We start from the raw sequence: 15,657 nt of genomic DNA on the forward strand, positions 1-15,657 counted from the left end.
ATATTGAACATGCTCTGCAAAATCATGTAACAGAATCACGTCCTAATTTGGGGGGACCTTGTCGTGCCCGAGGTAGGCCTAAGCGACACATAGACTTGGAGAAAATTGATGCCAATAATTATGTCATTTCATTAATTCAAAAATGAATCAAACCCTTACTAAAACGACAATAATAAGAAAGTCACTAATGACATTTTCCTTATTACATTCGAAATCTAAAACTAAGCTAAAAAGCAATAAAGAACATCATTTCCTAATTTCTTGGTCCCGAAAGGACCTTCTCCATTCTTGGCCTTCTTGGATCCATCAATCAAGTTCCCCAGGTCGTGCATGTCCAATAGTAGGTAAGCCCTTGCTAGGTGCCCTCCCTCATTGCCTTCCGTATTCTAACAATCCGAGAGCCTCTTCCTCATCTTCCCCTCAAGTTCCATTAACCCTTGCTCCAAATATTCCAATTTTTCTGTTGATTTAGTAGCAATTTCTTTCCATTTGCCGATGGCTTCCATATCCACTTTGTGTTGTTCCAAATATCTAGCTTCAGACTCGAAAACCCTCTTGCGCAGTATCCTATACTTGACTTGTGCTTCAGCAGCGTCATCTATAATCCTATTTTTCAAATTAATCCCTGGCTTGACATCTCTCGCTATATCATCTACCAACCATGATGGGTAGAAGTATACATGGCCGGCATGGTACCTGTCTGGCTCGATAGTGTCTTTCTCTACAACGACCTTTTGATTCCACATATGCTGCGCCTCGAACTTGAACGAAATGATGTTCCCTTTAAAGTCTGCTTTATACTGGACCATGTTGGAAACTCGAGGTATAACCTGCTTTCTTCCCGCTTGCCTCATTACTCTTATAGGAGCATAAGGATAGATTCCCCTTAACCCGATCAACACTAAATGAGTAGTTTCTCTTGACCGGATGATGAACTCGCTGCTAGGGAACTATTCGAACATCCAAGGTACTCTTTCGTCAGTTAAATTGCTGAAGAAACGCACCCAGCTCATAGCATTTCCAGGTTGCGCGAACCTATCTGGGATAAATGTCATTCTTTTTGGATGATGGTAGGCTATGTAGTCATTCAATGATCGTCGCCGAAGTTCCTGACGATATTCACTTCTCTGGAAATGTTCTAATAACCAAACCTGTAGCAACAGATTACAGCCCTCGAAATGCCCATACCCCTGCTTGCATCGATCTAGAGCTCGGTACATTTTGGCCAAGATCATGGGGATGATAGTGTAAGTTTGTCCTTCAATTCCTTCCATTAGAGTCCTAGCGACCGTGGTTAAGCGAGTGTGGATCCTCCCCCTTTTTATTAGAAATATCAGCAACCCCAAGAAACAGACAATGAACACAAAAACTTGGCGGTGTGTCCAACCTAAGGAAGTAATGGCAAGTTCATCACGGTGAAGGTGATATGACATGCTATGCCCATAACGTTCATAAAGGAATTCAAATGGTATGTATGACTCCTTCAGACAGAGTAATTCATCATTTTTCTTGAAACCCATCATTTTCAAAAAATCGCGGGGAGTGCAATTTTCTGGTACTAATAAGCTCGGAATATCCCATGGCAGCCTAGCGAAGCCTCCTATTTTCTCTAAGAGAGGGGTCATCTCTACATTACCAAAGCAAAAGACAACTCTTTTCTCATCCCAAAACATAGTGGCGGCCTCAATCAAGGCGTTATTTGGCCGAATGTCCAATAAGGAAGGTAAATTTTTGAGGGCCCTTTTCACATGATTTTGGTCACTAGGTGAGAGGTTCTTCCACCAATCTAGCAGCAAAAGTGGGATGTTTTGAACCATGCTGAACTAGGGGACTTCGTGCCTCATTTTCTGCAAAACAAATAGAGTTAGCCCTTTCCTCCTCTGGATCTGACTATTTACACATTAATGATCAACATACCGGTATGTTTTCTCCAAGTAATGCACATAACGTGATGGTGTCCATTGGGATTATGGAAATCCCATCGGGTTTTGGACAAGGCTTATCTTAGTGGATTGTCACGCGGACAATGTTCTAACACATACTAGGTTTGACATGATGCATACACAGTTGATATTGGAGCGAGGTTTCTAGAAGGGTCTAGACTGGTACTCTCAAGTAGACAACTTGAGAGGGAAAGACACGGAAACGTTGACTGCACCGATGATCGACTAGTTTACCGCAAATAAGCCTTTCCAATTTAAAGGGTAATTTTGGAAGAGCGCGGACACTCATCAAGTACCGCTATGGTATTAGCTGGTATTGGGTTGTTGAGTTGAGGCTGGCCTAGTTCCACGATAGGCGCCATCACGACGGTTGATTTTGGGTCGTGATAGTTCTTGACCCATCAACTTTATTAAATCTTTCCGATAGATCTTCCCAAACAGCTTGGGCACTTGAAGCATACATAATTCCTCCTAGCAGGCCCTTAGTAACTGAGTTTATTATCCAAGATAACACTATTGCATTGACCCTTTTCTAATGATTTCCCATTATATCCGGAAAGTTTTCCTTTCTTGCATGTACCATCAATCATGCCTAATTTGTTTCTTCCTAGTAATGCTACTCTCATAGACCTATTCCAGATGGAATAGTTTTCGATACCAGTTAATTGAAAAGAAATGATTTGAATCCCACTTACATCGGTTGGAGACAAGAACAATGGATGATTGTAATCAACACCTGCAATTGGATTTCCAGAGTATTGAGTCACACGCTTCCATGTGCCCAGATTTGTAGAGTTCAACCCTAATTGTTCTCCAATCGACCCCATTACTTCTTGAATTTCAGAATTCAGCTATGAATCTTGTTACTGGTATAAACTCGATCGATTTACAAGCTTCAATTTCTAAGCTTGTGAAGCTGTGATACCATGTTGTAATTCAATAAGAAGGAGAAATATGAGTTGCTATGAAGAAGATGAAGTACATAGATGAAGAGAGAGATAGAGAGAGAGTTAGTGTATTGAGTATTCTTCTGTATCTTTACAAAATGAGAGCTGTTAAGCTTAAATAGTGTTAACTAACTAACGTTAGGAATAATAACTAACTCACTAATAACGGCTAAGCTGACTTCATTTACAGCTAACTACCTAGTGTAAAATGACTGAACTACCCTTTATTATTTAACAGAATGAAATTTAGTAGAGGTCCAAATTTTACTTCTTTTTTTTTGACGAGTCTTTCATTTTTTATGTTTTGCAAATGTTAAAAAATCGCGGACATATGATCAATGATTTGGTCAATTGGTAATGAACCAGCGTCTTTTTCCATGCTGTGAAATACAATAAAACAGAAAATGATGAAATGCGCATATGCGAAGAAATAATTTTAGAATGTGAAAGTGTTCACTTTCATAACTCAGAAATTAAAATGCATTCACTTTGACAAATGGGATAGTTTTATGTGAAGCAAAAGCGAAGGAAGGACTAGGATTCAGAGATTTGAAAGCTAAACTTACTTGGAGAATCTTGATAAATCAACTAGAGTTCCCAAAAGTAGGTATTTTCTGAATAAACCCTTTCATGAGAAGGGTATTGTCTACATTTGGCTCTTGGATTTGTGAATAAAACAGAGAGATTTTGGTCGAAAAAAATATATTCCTTTCTTTGTTTTTGTGCGGAATATATAAGTTACAGTTGCAATTTACAAAGATTATGTAAAGCTCGGTAAATTTTATTTATTCTTTAGGCTAATTTAAAACTTTCACGAAGTATTTAAAGTTATCCCAAGGTGTATTCGAATCCACACGAGGGTGATGAAGTTCTTAGAATATGTGAAAATAATTAAGGGTCGTTTAGTGGGAAACAAGCTATTTTATGATTAATTATTCCGGGATTATTTATCCTGAAATTAGTTATATCACCCTCCCATAGGGATAGAAAACACTACAATCGCGGGATAACTAATCCCGGAATTAGGTATACCACCATTTTATCTCAACCAAATACGAGATAAATTCATCTCAAATTTAATCCCGAAATTAATTATCCCTTATCTCGGGTACCAAAATATAAAATTAAGCCAAGAAGTCAAAAATTTGGAGGGGTTGTGTGTTACTGTTCCAACTTACTACTTTTTTGGCTCCATAAATAAAGTTTGATTGCCACAGTCACAAGTTCAATAACATAGATGAAAAAAGAAAAAACATAAATTGCACCCTATAGTTATCCTAATTTTTTTTTACACATTTTAACTTTACGAATGTTTCTTTATACCATAACCTTGTTTGACGTGGAACAAGTAACCCTTTGTCATAAGATTCCAAATTTTGGTTAAGATAGACAACTTTTCTTTCACGATTTGAAACACACCTTCCAAAGAAAGGAGTTATAATGAAGCTAGTGCATCCTTAACACTTCTGGGGCTTGATATTTCGTTTAAGGTATGGTCGAATCATGATAAAAATGTTCGATATTAAATAAGAAAAAAAATTAGGTTTATTTATCTATAAAAATAATTAAAAATGGGTGAAGTCACCAAATTCATATTAGTATTAGGCCCATTTTAAGCCATATGAAACCAACAGAATAATCAATGTGCACAAGATATGGGATATGTCGAATAGGAAATTTCCTTTCTTTATATATCTATTTCTATTTGTCCAAATTCAAACCCAATTTGTTTTTACGAAATCAACAAGCACTAAATAATGACAAAAAGAGTAAAGACAAACAAGAATATACATAGAAATGTGTCGGAATAGCATTAAGAAGCGTAGTAGTTAGTTAAGTCTGCCCACATGTACGAGTAATAACAGGCCGAATGTTTTAAAATATCATCGTGCAAGAACAACAATAGAGGAAAGCCAAATGGCACAAAAACTCTTAAAGACTAATTTTGAAACTTGCAATATAATTTAAAATGTAATTGGTCATTTAAATATGAAAATACAAAAATGCCTGCCGACAAAATGGGAAAAAAAATTAATTCGTATATATTTATGACGCTCGTGACGGAGGACGAACCAACGAAAGGGATAAAAAAGAGTATTGAGAGACTTTAGGCTGACAAACTTTTAAAAAAAGGAGTTAACATAACATGTCATGTGAATTTCACATAATAATAGATTAAACTGAAGAATTTTTATAAGTCAAATTACAACTTCACATGGTATGCATATTTCTGAACTGAATACATAACTCAAGGAACAAATTGTATTTCTGTTGGGTCAAAAGGGACAATATGTGTCATGAACTTGTATTGTGACTATTTATTTAACATGTTATACCATATTTTTAGTCTTATATATAAGATGACAAATTTTACTAATTATACGTAATTAGCCACAAGTTATGTTTTATTTGATTCATTCACTATGTGAATGCAACTAAAAAAATATTGTAGTAGATAAACGGCTTTCAAATTTTAAATTCAGTCACAATGCATAAGCTAATTTGACAACCCAAAAAGGCAACAGAAAAGCGTGGGTCAATGTTCCCCCGCCTAAGATCCAGCTTTCAATCAATCATCTTCCTCTTCTTCTCCTGTACACACACATATACCCCACTCATTACTTTTTAATACGTTAATTCATTCATTTTAATCTTAATTATTTCCAATTTCAACTCTTTGATAGCGATTGATCCAATCAGATATATACAAGTACAATCATACACAGATTTTTTCACAAATTATTTCTATTATTCAGAGGAAGAGCAATAGATAGAGAAAAAGGAGAAATGGCGATTCTGTATGCTCTGGTAGCGAGGGGATCGGTAGTATTGGCGGAGTACAGTGCTACGTCGACAAACGCAAGCGCAATTGCGAGGCAGATATTGGAGAAAATACCAGGGAATAATGATTCTAATGTTTCGTATTCTCAGGATCGCTATATTTTCCATGTTAAACGCACTGATGGACTCACTGTTCTCTGTATGGCCGATGAGGTTGCCGGAAGTAAGTTGTGTTTTTTAAAACAAAAAACTTTTTTTTTCTTCATATTTTTAGGTTGTGATGTTTGATTTTGGAGCTTAGTAACTTAGGATTATTGAATTTGATGTTTTATATACTTCTCAAGTGCCTATTTTTGGTCAATTTAATTATGAAAAAGTAAAGAGTGGCAACCAAAAAAAAACTTGCAGTTTTCAGGGTGTAATTGACTTTAAAATTCAAGGAATGTTTTAATTTTGGATTTATTTCCGGAAATTCGAAACCAAAATATAGAGTCGTTCTGTTGGCTAGAATTTGGATTGTACTGAGACCTTGACAAAACTTTTAAAATAAGATAAAAGGGAACTATTGTATTTGGGAATTAAACAGTTCTTTTCTATGCTTTTGAAATGTTTTAAACTAATTTTAGATTTATAACATTTTATATGTAGTTTCTAAATATCTAAGTTTATTTCAAAAAAGAAACGTGTACCAAAATTACAACGGAAATTAGAAATGCTAATGCTCGTGTGATCAATCATGTCATTCTTTTTGCGACTGGTTGGAGTATTAAACAGTGTTGAGGAGAACCTTTGGTATGGAATCTGTAGTGTGCACTAGAGATTAATAAAGAATTCTGTGGTAGTTTATAGTTATTGGGCCTTCTCATTACCTCACTCACTAGCTTCCAACAACGTTAGATACTGTTAGATTATTTACTTTGTTCTCCCTCTGGACGTCTTGAACTTCAGCATTGTACTCATTCTCTAGATTATGCATTTTTAACTTCGGGTTGTTATTTTCTAAGAAAACGATTTAAAGATCATCAGAATTCAGACATCTAATTGAGTTTGGTTAAATCGTTTCAAATTGTGAAGTTGATCTTGTCATTGAATCAACTGCCTCAAGTCCAAATTAGTTGGGAGCTATATGAATCTTCTGTTTTTGTTCCGCTCTATTCTGGTCTATTTCTATTCAATACTAAATAATCAGTCTTTTAAGGTACATTATGGATTTTGAAAATTTGAAGTTTTCTAAATCTTATACAGACTGATCTACTGTAATATTACTGCACTAGGACAAACTTTATATTTTTGACTGTTGGCTCAGAAGACTGTCATCTTCTATGGATATTTTACTGTATTGTAACTCCTTACAGGGAGAATCCCTTTTGCATTCCTTGAAGAAATTCACCAAAGATTTGTGAGGACCTATGGTCGGGCAGTTCTCTCTGCACAAGCTTATGCCATGAATGATGAATTCTCAAGGGTCCTTAGCCAGCAAATTGAATATTACTCTAGTGATCCAAATGCAGACAGAATAAACAGGCTAAAGGGTGAAATGAGTCAGGTCAGTTCCCATATATTGTTCAGGAAGCTAATGTGCTAGATGAATGCACATCAGCAGATGTGTTGAAATCTGCATTTTTCTCAATTTGAAGAGGGATGCACCTGCGCATATAGTTGCTTACCTCTAAATGCCTCAATAAAAATATTACTGGTAGTAGTACCTCATCAATACCATGGAAAACTTAGCACTCTCCAACCCCAATTTCTTTGACACTCTTTCCTTTTTTGTCCATCCCAAAAAGATTGGCACCTTTGAATAGTTAGACATTCTCATTTTACCATTGACATGTCTTGTTGTGAGTTGGATAGATAACAAATTATTTGATACAGTGGTACTTTGGGTATTTTATGCATATTTAGCTTATTTGTTAGAAGTCTTAGCTTTTTATACTCTATTTTATAGTCAAACAATGCCAGACAAATTGGGATAGGAGGAGTGAGTTATAGACCAAAAAAACGGTGTATATATGCAGTTTTTCAATTCCCTCAGATTATCTATCAGTATAATACAATTGTAGTAGTGACTTATGGATTTAAATGATGTTTGTAATGTCATACATCTTTGCATACATGCTAGAAATTGCATTCAATCATATGATAACAGCCTTATTTTGTCATTTACTGAAAGTTTGAGGATATCCCATGCTTGTAACAGGTACGTAATGTCATGATTGAAAATATTGATAAAGTTCTGGAGAGAGGTGATCGCCTGGAGTTGCTGGTTGATAAAACTGCTAATATGCAAGGAAATACTTTCCGATTCAGGAAGCAAGCTCGGCGCTTCAGAAGCACTGTGTGGTGGAGAAATGTCAAGCTCACGTAAGCAGCTTAAACAAGAGTCCTTTTCCTTTTCTTTATTTCTTTCTTTCTTTCCTTGTCTTTTTCTTTCTTTCTTTCTAAAATGGAGTCATTTCTTTTCTTGGATAGGAGTTTAAACTCAACTTCATACATTTAGGGCTGCATGTCTGAGGCACTTAATTCCCTTTAAGAAAAAGGAAAAGAAAAGAAAAAGGAAATGCACTCTATCCCTAATTACATGGGGGAAGCTATAGTGCTACTGACTACCTAGATGACTTGAAACTGATAGTGCATGCATCTCAAAGGATCAATCTAGAGAAATATTCTTTAAAACGTCAATAAACCCCGTTCTTATATCTTTTCATAGTTCTCCTGCTGAGTTGTAAATCCTCATGGTTTTGGGAAGTCCTATCATAAGTATGTTAAAATGTCTAGTATTTTATTAGCATGACACATCCACACCTTGTTATATATCCCACTGTGTTTTGTCTGTTTGCTGCTATGGTTGACTTCAGAGTTGGTGACAAATTCTTCTTTGACATTTCAATATAGCTAGTGCCAGTTGTTGTCATAATTAGCTGCTATCTTTTGCTACTTTAATTTGGATCTTGAGATTGTTCCAATGGCGTGTGATTTGTGAAGTAGTTCTAATGCATATGGCTGATTGGATATACATATTACTATAGTCATTCTCTTGAAATGCATATTCCTTTTTCTTATTTATCTTTCTTTGTGATCTTGACAGGATACTTATACATGATATTTGATTTTTTGCAGGGTTGCACTAATATTCCTTCTCCTTGTGATAATATATGTTATTTTGGCTTTCGTTTGTCACGGGCTCACACTTCCAACTTGTTTGAAGTGAGGATCACTCGATCAACATCTACTGGGATTTGGTTGTTGTTTTCTCGCTCTCTGTTTTGGTTCTCATACGTGCAATTCTTTGATCTTAATTCTCTAGAGGTAAAGCTTGAATTCATGTTTTGACATTGATCTTGTGCTTGCAATGTTGTATCTGTTCCAATTGCCAGAAGTTATTCAGGTTGTAAGTTTGCTTAAACTCTTGCTTGAGAAACGTGGAAAGAGTTTACTTTTCGAATTGGGCTCATGTAACCTATTCAGATTTCGACGTTTTGTGAAACTGATTATGTAGTATAATGATACACCATTGACTCTCGGCTTAACTCTGGTGGAATATATATTGCTGATTGTAATTTGGAATGTATTCTGTGGTGATATATATTTTGATATTTTTTTCATCGATCATGTATATATTCTAGTAAGAGGGAGAATAGGGATCAGAAGGCTTCAAATCTAAGAATGTTCTGTCTCAATGTGTTGGTGCAGTCTCCTTTGGTGTCACAATGAGAAAAATCAAAAGATACTCATTTCCTCTTGTACTTTGATGAAATAGATGAACTGACGAATTAGTTAACTTTCACTTTAATAGTGTCACAATAATTAGACTTTCGAGAAAAAAAAATCTTGTTTCCTATTAGGTAAATACAAAATTGAACCTGTTACAGTTAGAAGGTTCAGTCCCTGTAAGATACTTCATATTTTGTGCGAGCAATTGTCCATTTAATGCTGTCATTCACACTGATAAACTGGAATTAGTCACTGATTAATTTGTGCCGTCAAAACACCATACAATGCAAACAATTCTTAATATTTTTATTTTGGGAAAGTTGGCTATAAGGAATGTTAGATGAGTCACAGTCCTCTTGTTTGGAAGGTTAGGTTTCAAACATCAGCAGAATTGAAATCATAAATAAAACAAGTTTGCATGATTTGATGTTGAAATCCCGTAGTTCCTATCTTGAAATGATAGTACCATTGATTTTGTAGCATATAATTCTATCTATAATTGTTTCAAATTTGAGATAATTATCAAACAATATTAATATTGTAAAAGTCGTTTTCTTACTTTTGTGTTAGCTCATGATCTTAAAAAATTGTAACATATACACTCTAATACATTTTTATCTGCAGTGAAGGTACCTCCAAAGAGCAAAGAATTTTGTAACATTTTTCATTGATTATCTAGTAATACTACTAAGTTATGTAATAATTGACATATTGAATCGTATCCATATAATAAATCTCTTGCTATGCAAGTAACTCCACAAAAAGTGAGGAACTGATCAAATATTTGTGTAAAAATCAAGCAAAATTGGTTGGTTTCCCAAACATCAACCATAAGAAGGGAGCTAAATATAGTAAAAGTGTAACTCCTGCTATTGACTTGGGTCAGTTGGGTGCATCTTTCCCTCTTTTTCTTTTCTATTTTTAGAATTTTATTATCAATAATAATATTGCATAATTCAAACGAAATATCATTTGTTATATAATCTCTTTCGCGTTACATATTAAAAATCTTATCATTCAATTTACGTGACTCGTACCTATATGATACTAACAGCTTGTTTGGACGGTTGTTACACATCGTTTTATAATGTATCGTATTGTACTGTATCGTTTGATGAATACAATGTTTGGATAGATCGTATCGTTTGCCGTTGTTTCATGATATCATGCACCAGCAATACGAAGAATAAATTTACAATATTATAAAGAAAAACTACGATACAGGATAAATTTATTATATAAAAAGGTAGGGTAAATGATAAAATAAAATTATTTAATAATAATGAAGGGTGATATGAGAGAAAAAGACAAGATAACGACGTAACCACACCAAATCGGTCGTTACATAAAGTGACATATTTTGTCGTTACGTAACGACGGATTTAACGATACGATATAATAAAATTTAAGTAACGACCAAAACAAACATCGTATTTAAAGTAACAATACGATACAATACAATACAATAGATAACGACCATCCAAACAAGCTGTAAAAGAAAAAATCTGCCCAAAGTAAGAAAATCATGCAATAACTTAGCTTAGGAACATATAAAATTTGACATTAAAGTGAATCACATTTTTTAATCAGCTTTAATAGTTAGCAAACATATGTTTCTGTATTATTCTAAACCAAAAAACGAGCTCCAGAAAAAATGAATATTATTTACCGGTAAAACGATATAGTTGAATTTATGGCGTGGTTTATAGACAAGCGAATCGATTTGATCCCAAAAATGATATGTGAATTAAATAAAATGCAAGACTTAGTATCGAAAATCGAGATAAAATAGCAGATAGCTTAGTTGCGGGAGAAGACTTCCGAAGGCAGCAATGAGAATAACGTTAGACGGAAAATAAAATATTATTTAACTTGGAATAGTGTGTAGCATCAATTTGTCAGAGATTTTTCGTGTGTTATGTCATGGGCTGCTTTCCATCATCGACCCATGACTCCTTGGACATGCCCCGTAGTGTCCCGGCAAGCCTCCCAACGCCTAGCGCCACGGTCGGCCCCGTAGTCTCGGCAGCGCCAAGTGACAAGCGCGCATGCGCCTCTGTCGCCCCGCCGATAATCAGTGCCAGCGGCTGGCCAATGCCATCAGTGCAGCGCGCACCGACAATGCCGCGCGCACAAACCATCATGTTTGCCAATAGCGCCGCACACACAGACAGTGCCCCGCGCGTAGACCCAATGCCAAGCACCAGCGCCCAGCCGCTGGCATATCCAAATAGTTCCGCGCGCGCCAACAACAATGCGCGCGCAGACCCTGATGCTCAAGACAAAGTTGCTGCCATCGGACTTGCTTCCATAGAAGACTAAGTCCTTTTCATTGTAATTATAGAATAGTTTTACTTCATTCATTTTCAGTGTGCTTCTACAACTTTCTTAGGTCAACTCATGTAACTTTGGTTTATTTTTTTCAAGCATTATTAAGGGGGACCAAATCATTCAAACATTCAAGCATTCAAACAATTCTCTGTACTGGTGTCTTTCCCCCGACACCGCATTGCATCTTGTAATAGCTTTCATCATCATCAATACAATCATCAGCTTTCATCATCAATTGCTTATTTTCCACTGCTCAATTGCTCACGATATTGGTTTTTCCGTACGGCACTGACAATCTAGTCTAGCGTATGACGAGGACCTCAGTTGGCGCATAGCAACCGCACTGACATCGGTTGCTTAGCCTTACGTCGCCCTTCCAAGGAACTTCAGGAAGGCGTCGCGTATCAGTTGGTATAAGAGCCTAGGCTCGACATCGGACGAGGGAACTCATTGCCATCATCATCACCATTTCTGACCATGGTGAATTACGGGGATAGTATCACGACCCTAGAAGAGACGGTTGACGCATTACGGCCCATCGTGGATACGTTGCCTGATCTAAAAACCAGCTTAGTGCAAAGGTTAGATGACCTGGACCGCAGAATGCGGCAGACAGAAATTGACATAGCAAACATCAGTCACGACTCTGAGGAAGACCGGGAAACGGCTGCCGTCGAGGCTACCAAAATTCATGGCAAATTCGAGGACCTCCAACAGGAGCATGCCGAGGATTTAGCCCATCGGAACTAGAGGCAGACTGGCTGACCGTCATGCAGCAAACCATAGACAACTTGACAGGCCAGCTCAATGTTGTCAATGCTGCCCTTCAAAGCCTGCTCAAAGGAGGTGAAAACCATATCAGGGTGCCATGAACATTGCCCCCATGCCACAAAAGTTAAAAATTTCGGAGCCCAAGCCATACAACGGAGCCCGGGATGCTAAAGAAGTGGAAAACTTCATCTTCGACATCGAACAATACTTCGATGCCGTTGGACAGTTGGAGGAATCCAAGAAGGTAGCAACTGCTGCCATGTATCTTCAAGGCGATGCAAAACTCTGGTGGCGAGTCAAATACGAAGCCATCATGGCCGATGAAGATACTCTCCAGACATGGGCAGAACTGAAGGCCGCCATACGCCTGCAGTTCTTCCCCGAAAACGTGGAATACAATGCACGGAGAAAGTTGCGTGAACTCTGCCACACCAGGTTGGTGCGTGACTACGTGCGTGAATTCTCCGCACTCATGCTAAACATACGGGATATGGGGGACAAAGGCAAACTGTTCGCATTCATAGAAGGTTTGAAACCTCATGCTCGTATGGAACTGCAAGGACAATGGGTAGATACCTTGCCCAAGGCCATTCAAGCTGCAGAGTGCCTTGGGGATTATCAGTTGGAAACTCAAAATGATAGGCCCCAGCCGCCTGTCCGAGGGGGATACAATAGGAGCCAACCTAGCAACGGTGGCCCCAACAGAAACGGAGGAGATCGAGGTACATCCAAATCTAAGACTCCTTCCTCAAGCAGCAACAGTGTTGCATCAGTCAACAAAAATCAGGGGAGAAAGCCCCCATCAGAATGCCGTCATTGCGGTGGGGAACATTGGAACAATCAATGTCCCGATACACAGATCAATGCTCAACAGATTGTTTAAAACGAGTCAGATACCGACGACTCAGACGGCCCCGATCAAGTAGGTGCCTTCAACGCATTTGTTGGCTCCATTCATGATACCTTGGCGGGAACCAGTGCCGGCAACCCCAAGAAGAACGCATTCCCAATCGACAAGAAAGGGAAAGGAAAGGCGGACGAGGGGCCTCCCACATCACAAAAGAGGACCTTAATGTTCGTTGACATGAAAGTAAACGGCAGACCTATTCGGGCATTGATAGACACGGGTGCTAGCCAGAACTACCTGGCCTCAACTCAGGTGCAACGCCTCGGTCTAGCAGTGCAAAAATGCAAGGGTCGTGTCAAGGCTATCAACTCTCCATCTCAGCCAGTGAGTGGAATAGCCCAAGAAGTGCCAATGAAGCTTACCATACAAAGGAATATTCGACCTACGCATAGCTATCATCGATGACTTCGAACTAATAGTGGGATTGGAATTCCTCAGGCAAACCAACACCATCCCGGTACCATATGCCAACATGCTCCTAATGATGGGAGACAACGGGGCCAAACCCCGCACCATACCGTGCATACCCATCAAGATGGCCGCTGGAAACATCACGGCCATACAGTTAAAAGAGGGAACCAACAGACCTGAACCTACGGTTCTGGCTGCCCTCAACATCATCAAACAAACATCACATCATCGGGATCCAACAGCTCATGTCGCCCCTCATTGTATGAAGACTTGTCAAGCATTCCCAAAGGACAAGTCAGATCACTCAGCACAAGCGGGACTCTTGGAGCCGCTACCTGTCCCACAGAGACCTTGGGAAAGCATTTCCCTGAATTTCATCACAGGATTACCCAAGGTCGGAAATCATGCAACCATCATGGTGGTAGTAGACCAATTTTCCAAGTATGCTAACTTCATCGCAGCCCCACAGAACATATCGGAAGAAGATACATCTCGACTCTTCTTCTCTCATGTTGTCAAACATTGGGGTATGCCCAGCAACATCATTAGTGACTACGACCCACGCTTCACTAGCAAATTTTGGACCCAACTCTTCAGTTGCCTCGGATCCAAATTGAGTTACAACTCAAGCCATCATCATCAGCAAACATATGATCAAACGGACCGGTTCAATGACATGCTGGAGGAATATCTCTGCCAATTTGCAACCGGGTCACAAACACATTGGGTGAAACTTCTGGATGCTGCTCAGCTGTGTTTCAATTCACAAAAGTGTGCCCATACAAACAAAAGCGCTTTTGAAATTATTATCGGACAGCAACCGCTACTCCCACAAAATGTGAATGCACCAAGCGTGCCATCATCTCATCGAGCTGCCAGTTTCTCGACAGAATGGGAGCAAACTTTGAAGATAGTGCGGAGCTATCTTGTCAAAGCCCAAGAGAGGGCAACGAGGTATTCCGAACAAAACCTTCGCTTTGCCCAACATCAAGCAGGGGACAAAGTGATGGTAAGAACCCCGAGGCGGAACTTAATTGCAAAGAGGACCCAAGATCCTCGACTATTGCAAAGCTACATCGGGCCTTTTTCCATTGAAAGGCGCATCGGGAAATCCACATACCAGCTGAACACACCAGCATGGTGGAAAATCCATCCAGTCTTCCATGTCAGTCGCCTCAGGCCATTTCAGAAATGCATGGAAGATCATTCAGAAAGACATCTCACAACACCGAGGGGAACAGATCTCCCAGCCAACAAGAGCCTGACCAATCATCATCATCCGGCAGGTAAGGCTCCGAGGACGTCGCCAACTCAGGTGGGGGAGAATGTCATGGGCTGCTTTCCATCATCGACCCATGACCCTTGGACGCGCCCCGTGGCGTCCCGGTATGCCTCCCAACGCCTAGCGCCACGGTCGGCCCGTGGTCTCGGCAACGCCAAGTGACAAGCGCACATGCGCCTCTGTCGCCCCATCGATAATCAGTGCCAGCGCCCAGCGGCTGGCCAATGCCATCAGTGTCGCGCGCACCGACAATGCCGCGCGCACCGACAATGCCGCGCGCACAAACCGTCATGTTACCAATAGCGCCGCACACACAGACAGTGCCCCGCGCGTAGACCCAATGCCAAGCACCAGCGCCCAGCCGCTAGCATATCCAAATAGTGCCGCGCGCGCCAACAGCAATGCGCGCGCAGACCCTGATGCTCAAGACAAAGTTGCTGCCATCGGACTTGCTTCCATAGAAGACTAAGTCCTTTTCATTGTAATTATAGAGTAGATTTACTTCATTCATTTTAAGTGTGCTTCAACAGCTTTCTTAGGTCAACTCATGTAACTTTGGTTTATTTTTTT

The 15,657-nt window shown here is 39.0% G+C and overlaps 1 protein-coding gene across 1 annotated transcript; it reads left to right on the forward strand.

The window, feature by feature from the left end:
* The first annotated feature begins 5,382 nt into the window (after window positions 1–5,382).
* On the forward strand, window positions 5,383–9,201 carry LOC104105063 (vesicle-associated membrane protein 711). Its single transcript, XM_009613300.4, has 4 exons — window positions 5,383–5,894; window positions 7,027–7,217; window positions 7,872–8,035; window positions 8,792–9,201. Exons 1-4 carry the CDS (start codon window positions 5,678–5,680, stop codon window positions 8,880–8,882), a joined length of 663 nt encoding a protein of 220 aa, XP_009611595.1. The 5' UTR covers window positions 5,383–5,677; the 3' UTR covers window positions 8,883–9,201.
* Window positions 9,202–15,657: the final 6,456 nt, after the last annotated feature.

This window comes from Nicotiana tomentosiformis, chromosome 8, assembly GCF_000390325.3.
Source record: "Nicotiana tomentosiformis chromosome 8, ASM39032v3, whole genome shotgun sequence".
Classification (NCBI taxonomy): domain Eukaryota; kingdom Viridiplantae; phylum Streptophyta; class Magnoliopsida; order Solanales; family Solanaceae; genus Nicotiana; species Nicotiana tomentosiformis.